Below are 12,573 nucleotides of genomic sequence, written 5' to 3'. Positions count from 1 at the left end.
GCAACGGCAACGACGGTGGCGGCGGCTCCGTTATTGTTCTCAAGTCGGGCGAGAGTACGCGGGGGAGCCCGCGCGAGTAACGCGCCCTACGACGAAATCGCGCCGCTCTCGATATAGCAGCGGCGGTGGCGGCGGCGGCAGCAGCAGCACCACTCACGAGGAACGCGCAGCGCACGGCGCACCGGCGCGACTCCGCCGCGACCGACGTCCGACGGTTCGGCAATGCGACGATGGTCCCCGAGTACGTGACAACGTTGAGAAACAACGGCGGTCGTGGACGACGGGCGGCAACGGAGGCAACGCGGATTTCGAATCGCCCTCGCGGATTGTCCTATCCCGGAAGCCCAGCGCTCCTCAGGCCCTCCGCGTCCTCGTATCGCGACCATTCATCTCACTTTCATGTCCCGAAATCGCGATCGCGGCGTCCTTCTCCCGTCGGCGAGCGCCGAAACGTGCGCATCTCTGCGTCGCCGGATGTTGACTCTATCGCCGCGGCGGCGGACGTTGGCAAACCTAATGCGCTCTCGCGGGCGCTGTGATCGGCCGCCCGGCCCGGCGCGCCCGGCGCTACCGGCGTCTCCACGATGACGTTTTTCCCCCGCGCGGCCGCGCGGGGACCCCGCGACCACCGACCGCTCAGAAAATTCCCTAGCGCTCCGTGAGAGCGCGCGAGCGTCATCGTTGCGTCGACGTCGTCGTCGACGTCGTCATCATCATCTCTCTCTTTCTCGCGCCCGAGGATTCGATCGAAAGTAATCTTTGCGCGTCTAAGACTCCTGCCCCTCCCGTCTTGCTTTATATAAATTTTGCATCATGCGGCGCGTTTGTTTCGTTTTTGCGCGTGCTGAATGAGAGATAACGAAAAAACGCGGAATCTTTATCGTTATTGACATGAGATGAAATTTTGTAAAAATAATGTCGATCAAACATTGAGTATATATATATATATATTTCAATTAATGATTAATTCAACTGGAATAGAATGTTTTTATTGCAATTTCTTATATAATTTGTTGCGTTCTTAATTTATTTTTTATTAAAAAATTAACTAGTCTAGATACAGTGAGAAAGTATAATTCATCATGATTAATTTGAGTCTGCTCCAAATTGCTTTAAATCTCGCATCATGCATTCTTTTTATAAAAATCTAATTTTTATATTCTATCGCATTATTTTTCTTTGATGAAAAAAGATATTAAGAAACATTCTTAAAAAATTTGCGAATCTGATTTCCAAATTTAAATACAAATAATTCAGATCTTAATCTTCTTTTTCTTTTCTTGCGAGAAGACGTAAAAGATATTCCTACACAAAAACAAAATGTATATTGCAAAAACTGAAAATGTACGAATACGAATTAATATACGATTCACATTTCGCGAAGAAATGAGATTTATATGGACTGTAAATCTTTTATCTCGAACATTCGAATAAATTGTCAAACTTTAACAGTTTTATTTTAAATTTTAATTATTTAAGATGATTGTGTATGTATTTTATTAAATGTGTGGATGCACGAGATGCATTCTTCTTCTGAGCTAAACCTCCTGCAAACGGATGTTTTATCCTGATATTTATCAATATGGATATCGAAGTACTTCGCATATTCTACAATGATTTCCGGGTATCATCTGTCCGCCTGTAATCGAAACCGAAAGAGAACGCGCATCGATCCCGATGAATAATACTGGCGCAGGTCTAATTCTAACGACTCATGTTTTGCCATCGTAACTATGACTACAATTTGCCAATCCAGAAGGCAAATGTCTAAGACGTGTACGACCGCAGAGAAGATCCTCGACGTGAGTGTGCGAATTCACGGTGACGTTAGAAACAATTCGGGCGAAATGAATGATAAGGATGATAGCGCGTGGGTGTTTGATTCCTTGATTGGATTTCTGCAAGGCCCCATCTGGTCTTCGCCCCTGATGACCTTCATCGAGGAAAAGTCCCTCGGTTCGTACGATCGTCAAGAATATCTTCCTCATATTTTTTCAAGAGTTGAAAGTGAAGAAGAAAAAAAGAAATTTCAAAGCGTTATTTATTTTAACGAGAATATTATGTCTGTCTATTATATATTCTAAAATATATTTATATAAACATAATAATTTCGCTGTAACGGAAAGTGAAAGTTCACTTCGTGAAACTAGAAAGCTCCCCCATGAGAATTGCAATACTTCATTTTGATGAATTTGTAAAATTATATAAACATATTGTAGTTTTCGAAGCCAATACCGAAGACTGCGAAGAATATCGAAAAATATATCAGGAGTATAAAAACCTGGTTGATTTGCTGCTGGGATGTTTTATGGAAGACATGGGTATCACACCGGAACAATTTGAGCACGCGTGTACCGTTAACAGGGATACAAAGATCCCGATACATTTTCAACAAGTACGGACATCATTTGCATATATCCACGTGATGAGTTATATTTTTTTGCATTTATTTCATAAAATTAAAAAAAAAGATTCATGAGTATTCCATATCAGGAATAAAAGAATTATTTTATATAATATTTAGAGGTTAAATAAATGTATTATAAAAATAAATGTGTGCGATCACGGTGCAATTTGCCCTTTTTTTTTTTTATTAATAAATATTCATTTTTATTAATAAATATTAATAAATACTCATTCTCTTTTTAAAACTGATGCGTTCCGCCGCACATATATTTTGCAGAATCTATTCGAGCAGATATGGGCGGCGAATGAATACGAAATATTCAAAAGGATGATGATACAGAAGAACTTGGAGCTCCAGCTGCAAGCGCTAAATATGATCGAACAAAAATACGGTCTCACACCTGCCTCCCTCGTGTATGAGACGGATGGCTTTCTCGACGACGAGCTAGTCATGGAGGATTTGATACAGTACGTCATACCATAAATATACTGACATATCATAAATATAATGACCAGAATATCATATAATTATCAGAATATCATATATTCTAATTAGGGCTTAAACACAATGAAAGGAAAAGAAAAGAAATTAAAAATAAGACTTAGAAATAGAAAATTAAATTTCGACTCTAGAAATCCATGCTTATACACAGTCAAAAAATATCAAAGTATTCTTTGAGCCTAGAAACAATGAAAGGAATAAGAAAAAAGGAAATTAAAAATAAAAAAAAGAATTTATACTTTAATATAGAATCAAGAAATATCCAAATGTTTTTTCATTGATCAAAAATAATTTTCTGTGTCCTAATTTTTTATATTTAATTCCTTATTTGTTATTTCCGTTTATTTTTGTGTCCGAGCTCTTAGAGATATTTTTAAAAATCAATGGAGTGAAAATTGATTTTTTCTCGTGGGCAGGAAACATGTTCTGGAAGATCAGAGCGAGGAGGAACCAGGTATATCCTCTGAAACAACGCTGATTGCTGAACACGAGCGTTTAGCTGCCGAGTATCATAATGAAAGGGCTTTATTGGAAGAGGCATTGAGAAGATCAAAAGATGATTCCAGGAATATTTCGGACGACGAATCGACAGAAGAAGTTGAATGTGCCACCGTATCTGCTGAAAAAGAACCGTCGGATAAACTTCAACTCAGGAAAACCGAGCCTCTTAAATCAATACCAATTTCAGAAAAGAAATCCGATGAAGATGAGGTATTTACTTTTAACTTGCATTTTATACGATATCGATAAATAATTTTCTATGAAAATTTGAATAGACAATTTGAATTGTAGTAACAAAGATAAAAATTTATCGCATTACTTATATTATTACAGATGAATCCAGAAGATATTAAAAAGAGACAAGAATATCTGAAAGCTAGACGAGATAAACTTGTAGCTTTAAAGAAGGAAGCTAGGAGCCAACAGCTAGAGATGAACAAAACTCGGCCGAGCTCGGCTAGAGTAGTCGCCGAAGCGACTATGAAGGGCCAGCAAGAACTAGAAGCAGCGCAAGCTGTAGATCCTTCGATACTTCAAGTACGAAGAGCTCTTGCAGCTCGATTGAAAGCCGAAGTTGTGCATAAGTAATTTTAACTGCGTGTTATTATATATTGGCTTTTTATAATTAATTGTAGAAGTCTTAAACTCGCATTTCCAGTGCTTCATACAAAAGCCAATACCAATTGTGATATCTAGAAAAATAGTACACGCAAGTTTGTATTTAGATATAATTTACGAGAAATGTGCGAAAATCTATAAATTGTTTTTATATATTTACGTATTATTGTTTTAAGAATTTTTTTTATTCTTAAGATTTTCATAAAGAATAGATTAAGTAAAACATATATTTGCAGGTACATTCACCTATATGCTATTTTATCTTATTAAAAGTCTGATTTTTTAAGTAAAACTACGTTCAATAAAAACGAATACTGCATTTTAAAGCGTTTTTTTTCTCACTGTTGTATCAGAATATGTTTATATAAAAATAAATATTCGATAATAATACATTTCTAAATATAAAAAAGTATTAAAAATAATACTTAAAATTCTACAATTATTTTATATATTAATTTGAATAAATCACGTTAATCAAATACAAAGTGTTTTTATGTTTATGTTCAATGGGAATTACAAGATATAAACTCAAAGATTAGATATCAAGGTAGATTAGTGTTGTTAACAAGTGTTCATCTAATTTTAAATTTTATTTAATTAAATACTCTTCGCACTTCTACAACACACTGTATTTATATAACACACATTTATCATTCTCACTTTTTTGCAGTCTACTTTCTAACAAATGAAATGGATTCATAGCATAATACCAGCAATAAGTACGTGTTATAAATATCTAACTTTTCTCAAAATATTATTTAATTGAATAATAACATATACTTTTTATAAAGTAATGAAAGTTATCATCTATTTGTAGTATATAAAATAAATTTTTTTCAACCACATAATATATAAACATATATATATATATATATATATATATATATATATATATATAGACATGTGTCATACACATAAATACATATATATATGAAATATAATACAACTTACTTTTAAAATTTGTTTCTTTTTATTATTGCAGATATTAATTTTTACTTAATATTATTCAGTCAAATTTCAATATTAAAAATGAATCATTTGCTAGAATTAAGCTAGAAAAGTGGGAATACAACATTGAATAAGAATTTGTAAAAATTAAATGATTTTTTCTGCAATAGCTGCGTGTTTTGCTATGAATCCTGCATTTAGATGTCACTTTTGTTGCCTGATTGTTCTTTCATTCTCCAGTAGAATAAAATGCAAAATATCCTTTTTCAATTACAATTCATTCACTTATTATCATAATACACACAGGATTGTATATTTTATGCATGCTCTTAACTCACAAAATTCTCGAATAGCTTTTCATATAAAAAGATTTCTTTTTCTGTGCATATATGTATATGTATATATTCAAAGAAAAAGCTTCTTATCCTGTTTCATTATATAATTAAAACGCATGCTAATATTAGCATGCGATATTGTACAATGTGTGCATGTCTCGATATATTTTCTCCCTTTAATATATTATATGGATGTGACGGTTGAAAAATGTATGCGATCTCGGCGACGGTTCTGAGGCAGAATGTTTTAGACTGTCATATCATATGTTCAAAGTTATATAATAATACAATAATAAATTTTATATATTATTATTATTATATAATAATATATATAATTATAATATTATTATATAATACTATAATAAATATGAAATGTTATATTCAAGAGAAGACATCTTCAGAGCAGCCAATCAATATGAGATTACAACAATTTTCTGTTTGTAAATTTAAGTGGATTAAACATTTTATTTTACTTGATACTAAAATATTTTTATATTACAAATGTAAACGATAGCTATAGGAAAATATATTTAGTTCATTATTTAGTTTCATTCTTTCAAATTTAATACCAAATATATACCAAATATTAATAAAAAAATGAAAACAAATGTCAAAGTTGGTAAATCATAATCAAGTATATCAATGATGACGAAAATGTATGAAAAGAGCGTAACACACTCTGTACAAATGTATGTATCAAATTTCTCAATTCAAACAGCACGTGACCGCATTTTTTACTCTCTAATATCACTTAGATATTAAAATTCATTTGCTTTCCTTTCTTTTATACTTACATTCTTTACATCCAATATATAACATTCTAAGCTTAATATTTGTTCTTTATTATCAAATAAATTGTGGATATATGTAAAACACATAAAGAACAACATTACTCAGCATTATCTTATTTTACTAATTAATATTAGCTTTTGTTACATCTCTTCTTTTTTGTGATCAGTCCAAGTTGCACAACATTTTATATACATGTATCACTCAGCTCCAGCGAATTTGTCTACTCAGATATTCACAATTTGTTCATCTCATGATCGAATTAACTTCTAAATATATCCCTTTCGATATAATAAGAATTAATATATATGTATATGTGTACATATGTATCTCCATTGCAATACTTCAAGCATTACGTACTTACAGTCCTAAAGCAGTCTTGGAAATTCTTTTTCGGATATTAGGCATATCGTTGGAAAATCTGTACATTAATTTGTAATACTTCGCTGTAAAATCAAATCAATTTAACCAAAATTGATGTAAAAATGAATGTAATTAATGTGATGTGCTACAGGAATTGTACAGTAATAAATGCATTCATGAAATTAAATGAAATTAAATGTATTCATTGTCAGCTTTATCGGTTGTATAAATAATCCAAAAAAGCAGACATCTTTTTTTCTGGAGCTGATTTAAATAGATATATCTTTTCTTCCGATATAACATTGGAAAGTTAAATTTTAATTTTAATTTAAAGCAACTGAATTATGTATATATCTAACTTCCAAATATTATTTACTTGTATAACACAAAGTGTCAATTTATGTCAAATTTAATTAGTATAAATTAAAATTTTATATTGCATGGTCTGATATTACTTTTTTTTATCCAATATATAAATTATATTGCATTATAAACATGTTATAATTTAACAAAGCTAAATTGTGTATAAATTTGTCTTTACAAAGCGCTTTTTGCGTTTCTTGGCTTCACTTTGCCCATTATATAGATACGAACAATACATTTTATACATAAGCTTAATATTCAAGCATTTTGCGATACATTCAGGTTATATTTTACACATCAAGGATTAACATTGGGCATAAAGTTTGCAGACTGGTAAATATACATAAATCAAATATTTATTATACAATTACTACTACTTACATTGACAACCGAAAAGCTTGTTGAAAGTATTTCAAAGGGAACTGAATCCTTAAAGAAATTGCATGTTTCTGTTTAATCCATGAGTGTGGCTGTTTTACAATCGTTACAAATATACATATATATATACAAACTAAATATTCTATTTCTGTCGAAATGGATAAAGTTTCATAATGACCGTCTTAAAGAACAGATCTCTATCGCACAGCCAAGCGATAGAAAACTTACAAATGGCAAAACAAAACGCTCGGTTGTTTTTGTGCGGTACACCATGTACTCTTTGTCTCCGAAAATTTGGACTTACAACACATTGTAAGTTTCTTCTTCGTAAACCAGATAATTGCGATTACAGTTTAATTACAACTGTGATATCGCAATTTATCACTGTATTTATCCAAGCGTATGCTTCCATTTTCTGTAAGTCACTAAACTTGGCTAATTTTGTGGCCAATCTTCTTAGTCTATTCATAGTTATCCATGAGATTATCTTCCCTAGTGCACAAGATGTTTCCAGACAAGTGGAATGGACTCTCTATGATTTGTTTAATATCTCTTACTTCTCTTTACGCATCATACAATACATCGTGCTACATCATATTATGCCACAATACTACACTGTTTGTTTCATTAAAGAGATGAAAAAGTTCACTCTTTTATCAACACACTCAACCGATATAGCTTAATTTTCATTCAGGCCCTATTTTGTATGCTTTGCATATTATACACATGTCAACACAGACAGACCTATAAATGAGTGCCCATCACACATTTTTAAAGCACTTATTGTTGCGTCCACACACACATTCCTTAGCAAAAAATTCAATCTATGTCTCTTCTGACAATAAAACGATAGATCTGTTTTTACATGTGTAGAAGGGTCATGAAATGATAATAGCAATTAAAAATCACAAATGTTCTCGTTCTTTTCAAGTTTGCCTACTATGACAATCGTTGTCGTTTTGTGGAGGGACTTAATTCTGAATCTTCATCCTCCTCATCGGAATCTCCTTCATAATCGACTAATCCCTGAAAGTTAAATTTATTTAAATCTTAATTTTTATATAAAATCTATAATTTAATGTAAAATTATTTGTTAATACAAATTGCTATTTAAAAGCCAATTTAATTATTACATGGATTGGAAAATATTAATTATTTTAATAATATATTAAATTAATGCATTATTACAATTCAAATTTTTGTGCATTTATATATTGTATATTTTGTATATCTTTTTCTTGTTTTACCTTTTTAAAGAGTGCTGTTCCCGTTTTTTCTACTGTGCCAATAGCTGGAGTAGGATTTATATCTGAAGCAATTGGTGACTCATTCGTTGTTGACGAGCTATTATTAATTTGCGGTTGTTGTGATGTAATATTATTATTAGCGGTATTATTGTTTAATACAGATTGCTGTTGTTGTTGTTGCTGATGACTTTTCGAATCTATAAAAACAGAATTAGATACAAAATTTGAGAATAACAATAGCAATGAAAATTAGAAATGCAAGATTGATATTATTGTATCACCTTCATCAAATTCTTCTTCTTCATTAAACCATAGTTCTTCTTCCTCATCTAGTTGCCTCTGATCCCTTCGATACCGACTATTCCGCAAAATTGATGGAACACTACAGACATAAATAAATTATATCGATAAATATGATTTTATATTTATAAAACAATGTCTATTAATTATATTTAAATTATATATTTATTGTATAATGTATTTCTATATCATAATACTTTTCATCTCTTTTTTATTGCAAATATAAAAAAATATATTTAAATATATATACCTGTCAATTGTAGCTCTATCGCGATCTTTTAACTTGTCTTGATGTTGTTCATACCTTAACTTTAATGCCTTAAATGTTTGTACGTAATCAATTGCTTCGAGTTCCTTTGAGAAGTTTTCAACAACATGTGAACATAGCGATTTAATGTCCTCCTAAAATATAGTAAAATGTACAAATCATTAGAAATATTACCTTATGTATTCTTTACCAAGCAAAGCAAAAGTAATGTCTACTTACCAATTTGATAAATTCAAACATTTCCAATATAGCCGAATCTAAAAGGTTGTATCTGCCGTTGTTTCTTACAAATGCATCGAATACAGGTGCGAACAAGTTACCCTTAATTATATATCTATTATAAAACTCATCCTTTAGTGCTATAATTTTTCTCATAAACCTTAATGCACATAATACTAAAAACGTATGTGTTGATTTCATTAAAACCAATATTCTTCTGAGTAAATCTTTATTCAATATGCAATTTTTAATGTGATACGTATGGTGTTCCACACAGAATGATAACAATTCCAAGATCAATCCCAAAAGTTGTACTGTTCTATAATCCTCTCTTGCAGGTCGTTCTCCAATCGTGTTTGCCAAAAGAGGTGCTATCAGAGTACCAATACTATTCTTGTAAAAGTAATTTAAGAAATCAGTCTTTTCTGATTTATTAACAGAAGCCAACATATTCTCTGGATCCAGAAGTAAACGTAGTACACCAGCCAGCTGTACTGCTCCACCCAACTCAGGATCGCTATCCCCAACAAGTTGAGCAACTATTACATTCACTAACATTTGGTCCTGTTCTGTATTATTTATCTGTTGTAATGTATACTCTCGTACAACACTTGGAGAATATTCCACAATATAAGTCAATATATCTATACTGGCCGTTTTTGTCTGTGCATCATTCATTGCTAAAGTAATTTCTAGAGCGGGAAGTATACCAAGTGATGTTAACGTTTTATAAAACGTCTCCTTTCCCTGCGGCTGGAGATTTTGTGAAAAGTTGCAAAATTCTTTTAAAAAAAGGACTAAGTCGCGTCTTTTGCTATCTAAAGTCGCTTCGTCCATTAACTGACGAAAAAGTTCATTAAGAAATTTCTCATCGTCCTGTATCAAAGTCACTATTTCAACTTTATTGAAGAATATAAAACTACTCAATGTACTCAGCATGTTGTCTTCAAATACACTTGGGGTTGGCAGCACTACATCTTGAATGTATTGAACTCTGTATGTCTGATGGATTTTAGCTAACAGTTCGGTGTTTGTTATAGGAATTGCTTGTTTGAATCTGGCTAATTGTCGGAGATACTCTCGATGCCTTTTTGGCTGAGATAATGTCGGTTCGTATTCCAGGCAGCCAACAACATCGAAAATCGTATCGTCATTAAACATAACTTCAAACAAAGCATTCTTATTGAGTAAGAAAATATTTTTGAATATATCATAAAGATGATGCAATCCCTCGATATTTTCTAAATCTTCGCATGTACGAAAAAGATTTAGCAATTTCTTAATGTAACCCTCGGATTCTAGTGCCACTGCTAACTTTTCTTTTCTCATTGGGGACGTTAAACAATTCTCTATGAGCTCATTAATATCTTCCAATCGACTAAGTTCACATGGAGGTAATTCGATGGGTGGTGCTGCATCTGACATATCATCAAACCGCTCATCTTCCGATTCTTCTACAATGTCCTGTGTGATTTCTACAGATGGATCTTTTCCTTGAACTTGACATATCTTTTCCCATATTTCGTCACAGCCAGCTTTTTCTTGAAAACTCAAGGCTAAGTCGAAATTATCTCCTTCCGACCATACTATTAAAGTATCCTAAAATCATATGCACACTGTATATATACATATACATTTCATGCTATGTAAATTATTCAATATACAATATAAAAAAATATTTGTTTTATAAAATAAAAACTTTAAATATTTCATATGTAGTAAATAATCAGCAATATTAAAAATTAACCTTTATCTTAATCAAATTTCATAATAAAAAAAATTTTATAATATTAAAGAAATATATTAATTTTCTATATCTCATTGTTCACAATTAGATTAGAAAACTTTTTATAAAATTTCTATGTTGGGAGTAACATATCTAATTTTTTAAATTATTGCATTATTTTTGAAAGTCATAAAGTTATGCAAAGAAAAGTAAATGAAATTTCCTTAGTACCTGTTGTTTCTGATATGCTGTATCAGGTTGTATCTTGCTCTCCAGCAAGAGAGTGCCATCACTCTCGGCTCTTACCATGAGAGCAATTCCCTTTAATCTCTCTACATAACCAGAAGAAACGTGACCTGTACCACGATCATCCCATTGCCTATCTGTATTAAGAGCATACAGTTTTACTCTTCTACGTGTATCCGTCATATTGTAAAACTAATTAGTGCACTCTCTCCCGTATCACCAACTACTCCGCATGCCTTTCGAGGTTTGCTTAATCTTCGTATGACTTTCTCGTCAATAGTTATCTTCTCTATGAAAGAATTCTCAAATATCTGTTGGAGTAACGAATGGACAGAAACCTAGATAAGTTAGACTTCCACATGCCCTTGTAGCTCATCAAGGTTTACTGTTATTGCGTTATACGTCTGGTATAAACAAAACGCTCCGTGTAGCGTCTTCTCCCTCTCCCTCTCTCTCTCTCTCTCTCTCTTTCTTTCTCTTTCTACCAAAAGGCACACACTCTGTCTTGAAAGCGGTGTCCAGGCGGAACCTTGTGTGGGGAGTATAACGTGCACCAGTTATACACTAATCAAGCTTTGCATCAATCGATCGATGATCACGATGAAGATACGCGTATTCCGTGAAACGACAAATTTGACGAGTGGCATGGGCAATGGACGCGCGTCATGGACGAACGTGATGCGTTACTCCAGAGAGACTTTTCTCTCGACGGCGTCACAGTCAGTGCGATCAGTCCATGAGAGTCCACATGCCGTTGGTCGGATGGCTTATCGACACGATCCTCCGCGGGAGAACTCTGCCTAGGAGGCAGATCACGCGCGGGAAAAGTTCAGCGTGCCCGCGATCTCACGTGTCGCGGCGGCCACGACGTATCGAGATACGTGCGTTAGAGACGTCCGTTCGAGCGGCAACGACGTCACAGATTCTCGGCCGAGAATCCGCCGGTATTCTAAAACGCCAAATGTTGGCGCGTGCGGTACTCAGTCCCGCTGTGTACAATTTTTCTTCCCGCGGCGACAGCAACAATGACGGCGATAGCGGTGGCGGCGGCAGCGGCAGCGGCGGCGGCAACGACGGCGGCGGCGACGGCGGCGGCGGCGGCGGCGGCGGCGGCGGCGGCGGCGGTGGTGGTGGTGGCGGCGGCGGCGGCGGCGGTGGTGGTGACGGCGGTAGCAGCGGCGGCGGCAGCGGCAGCGGCGACGAACGAGATCTCGTGGTACTTGGTAGCCGCTTCAGCAGACGCTCATACGAACACGATTATCTTACGCGAATACCCGTGACAGTCGCCGTCGGCTCGCATCGCCGCGCTCACACCGTTTCCTCTCGAGTTGCACCACTCTAAAATTGACATAGACACTGAGCAG

General features: G+C 34.2%; 2 protein-coding genes across 2 annotated transcripts; one reads left to right on the top strand and one right to left on the bottom strand.

Moving 5' to 3' along the window:
• Positions 1 to 222: 222 nt before the first annotated feature.
• Positions 223 to 4,344, top strand: LOC105425669 (cilia- and flagella-associated protein 36). The gene is made up of 5 exons (XM_011636531.2): positions 223 to 1,956; positions 2,220 to 2,395; positions 2,684 to 2,874; positions 3,325 to 3,619; positions 3,743 to 4,344. The coding sequence occupies exons 1-5, from the start codon at positions 1,734 to 1,736 to the stop codon at positions 3,995 to 3,997; spliced, it is 1,140 nt and encodes a 379-aa protein (XP_011634833.2). The 5' UTR covers positions 223 to 1,733; the 3' UTR covers positions 3,998 to 4,344.
• A 2,819-nt stretch (positions 4,345 to 7,163) lies between these two features.
• On the bottom strand, positions 7,164 to 11,392 carry LOC105425670 (serine/threonine-protein phosphatase 4 regulatory subunit 3 flfl). The gene is made up of 6 exons (XM_011636532.3): positions 11,195 to 11,392; positions 9,238 to 10,836; positions 9,001 to 9,152; positions 8,732 to 8,832; positions 8,451 to 8,647; positions 7,164 to 8,229 (listed from the first exon to the last, which is right to left on the bottom strand). Exons 1-6 carry the CDS (start codon positions 11,390 to 11,392, stop codon positions 8,143 to 8,145), a joined length of 2,334 nt encoding a protein of 777 aa, XP_011634834.1. The 3' UTR covers positions 7,164 to 8,142.
• Positions 11,393 to 12,573: the final 1,181 nt, after the last annotated feature.

Source organism: Pogonomyrmex barbatus, unplaced genomic scaffold (genome assembly GCF_055798465.1).
Source record: "Pogonomyrmex barbatus isolate J1 unplaced genomic scaffold, ASM5579846v1 scaffold2, whole genome shotgun sequence".
In the NCBI taxonomy this organism is placed as follows: domain Eukaryota; kingdom Metazoa; phylum Arthropoda; class Insecta; order Hymenoptera; family Formicidae; genus Pogonomyrmex; species Pogonomyrmex barbatus.
Note: the sequence above shows the minus strand (reverse complement) of the source record. Positions and strands in the feature narration are given on the sequence as shown.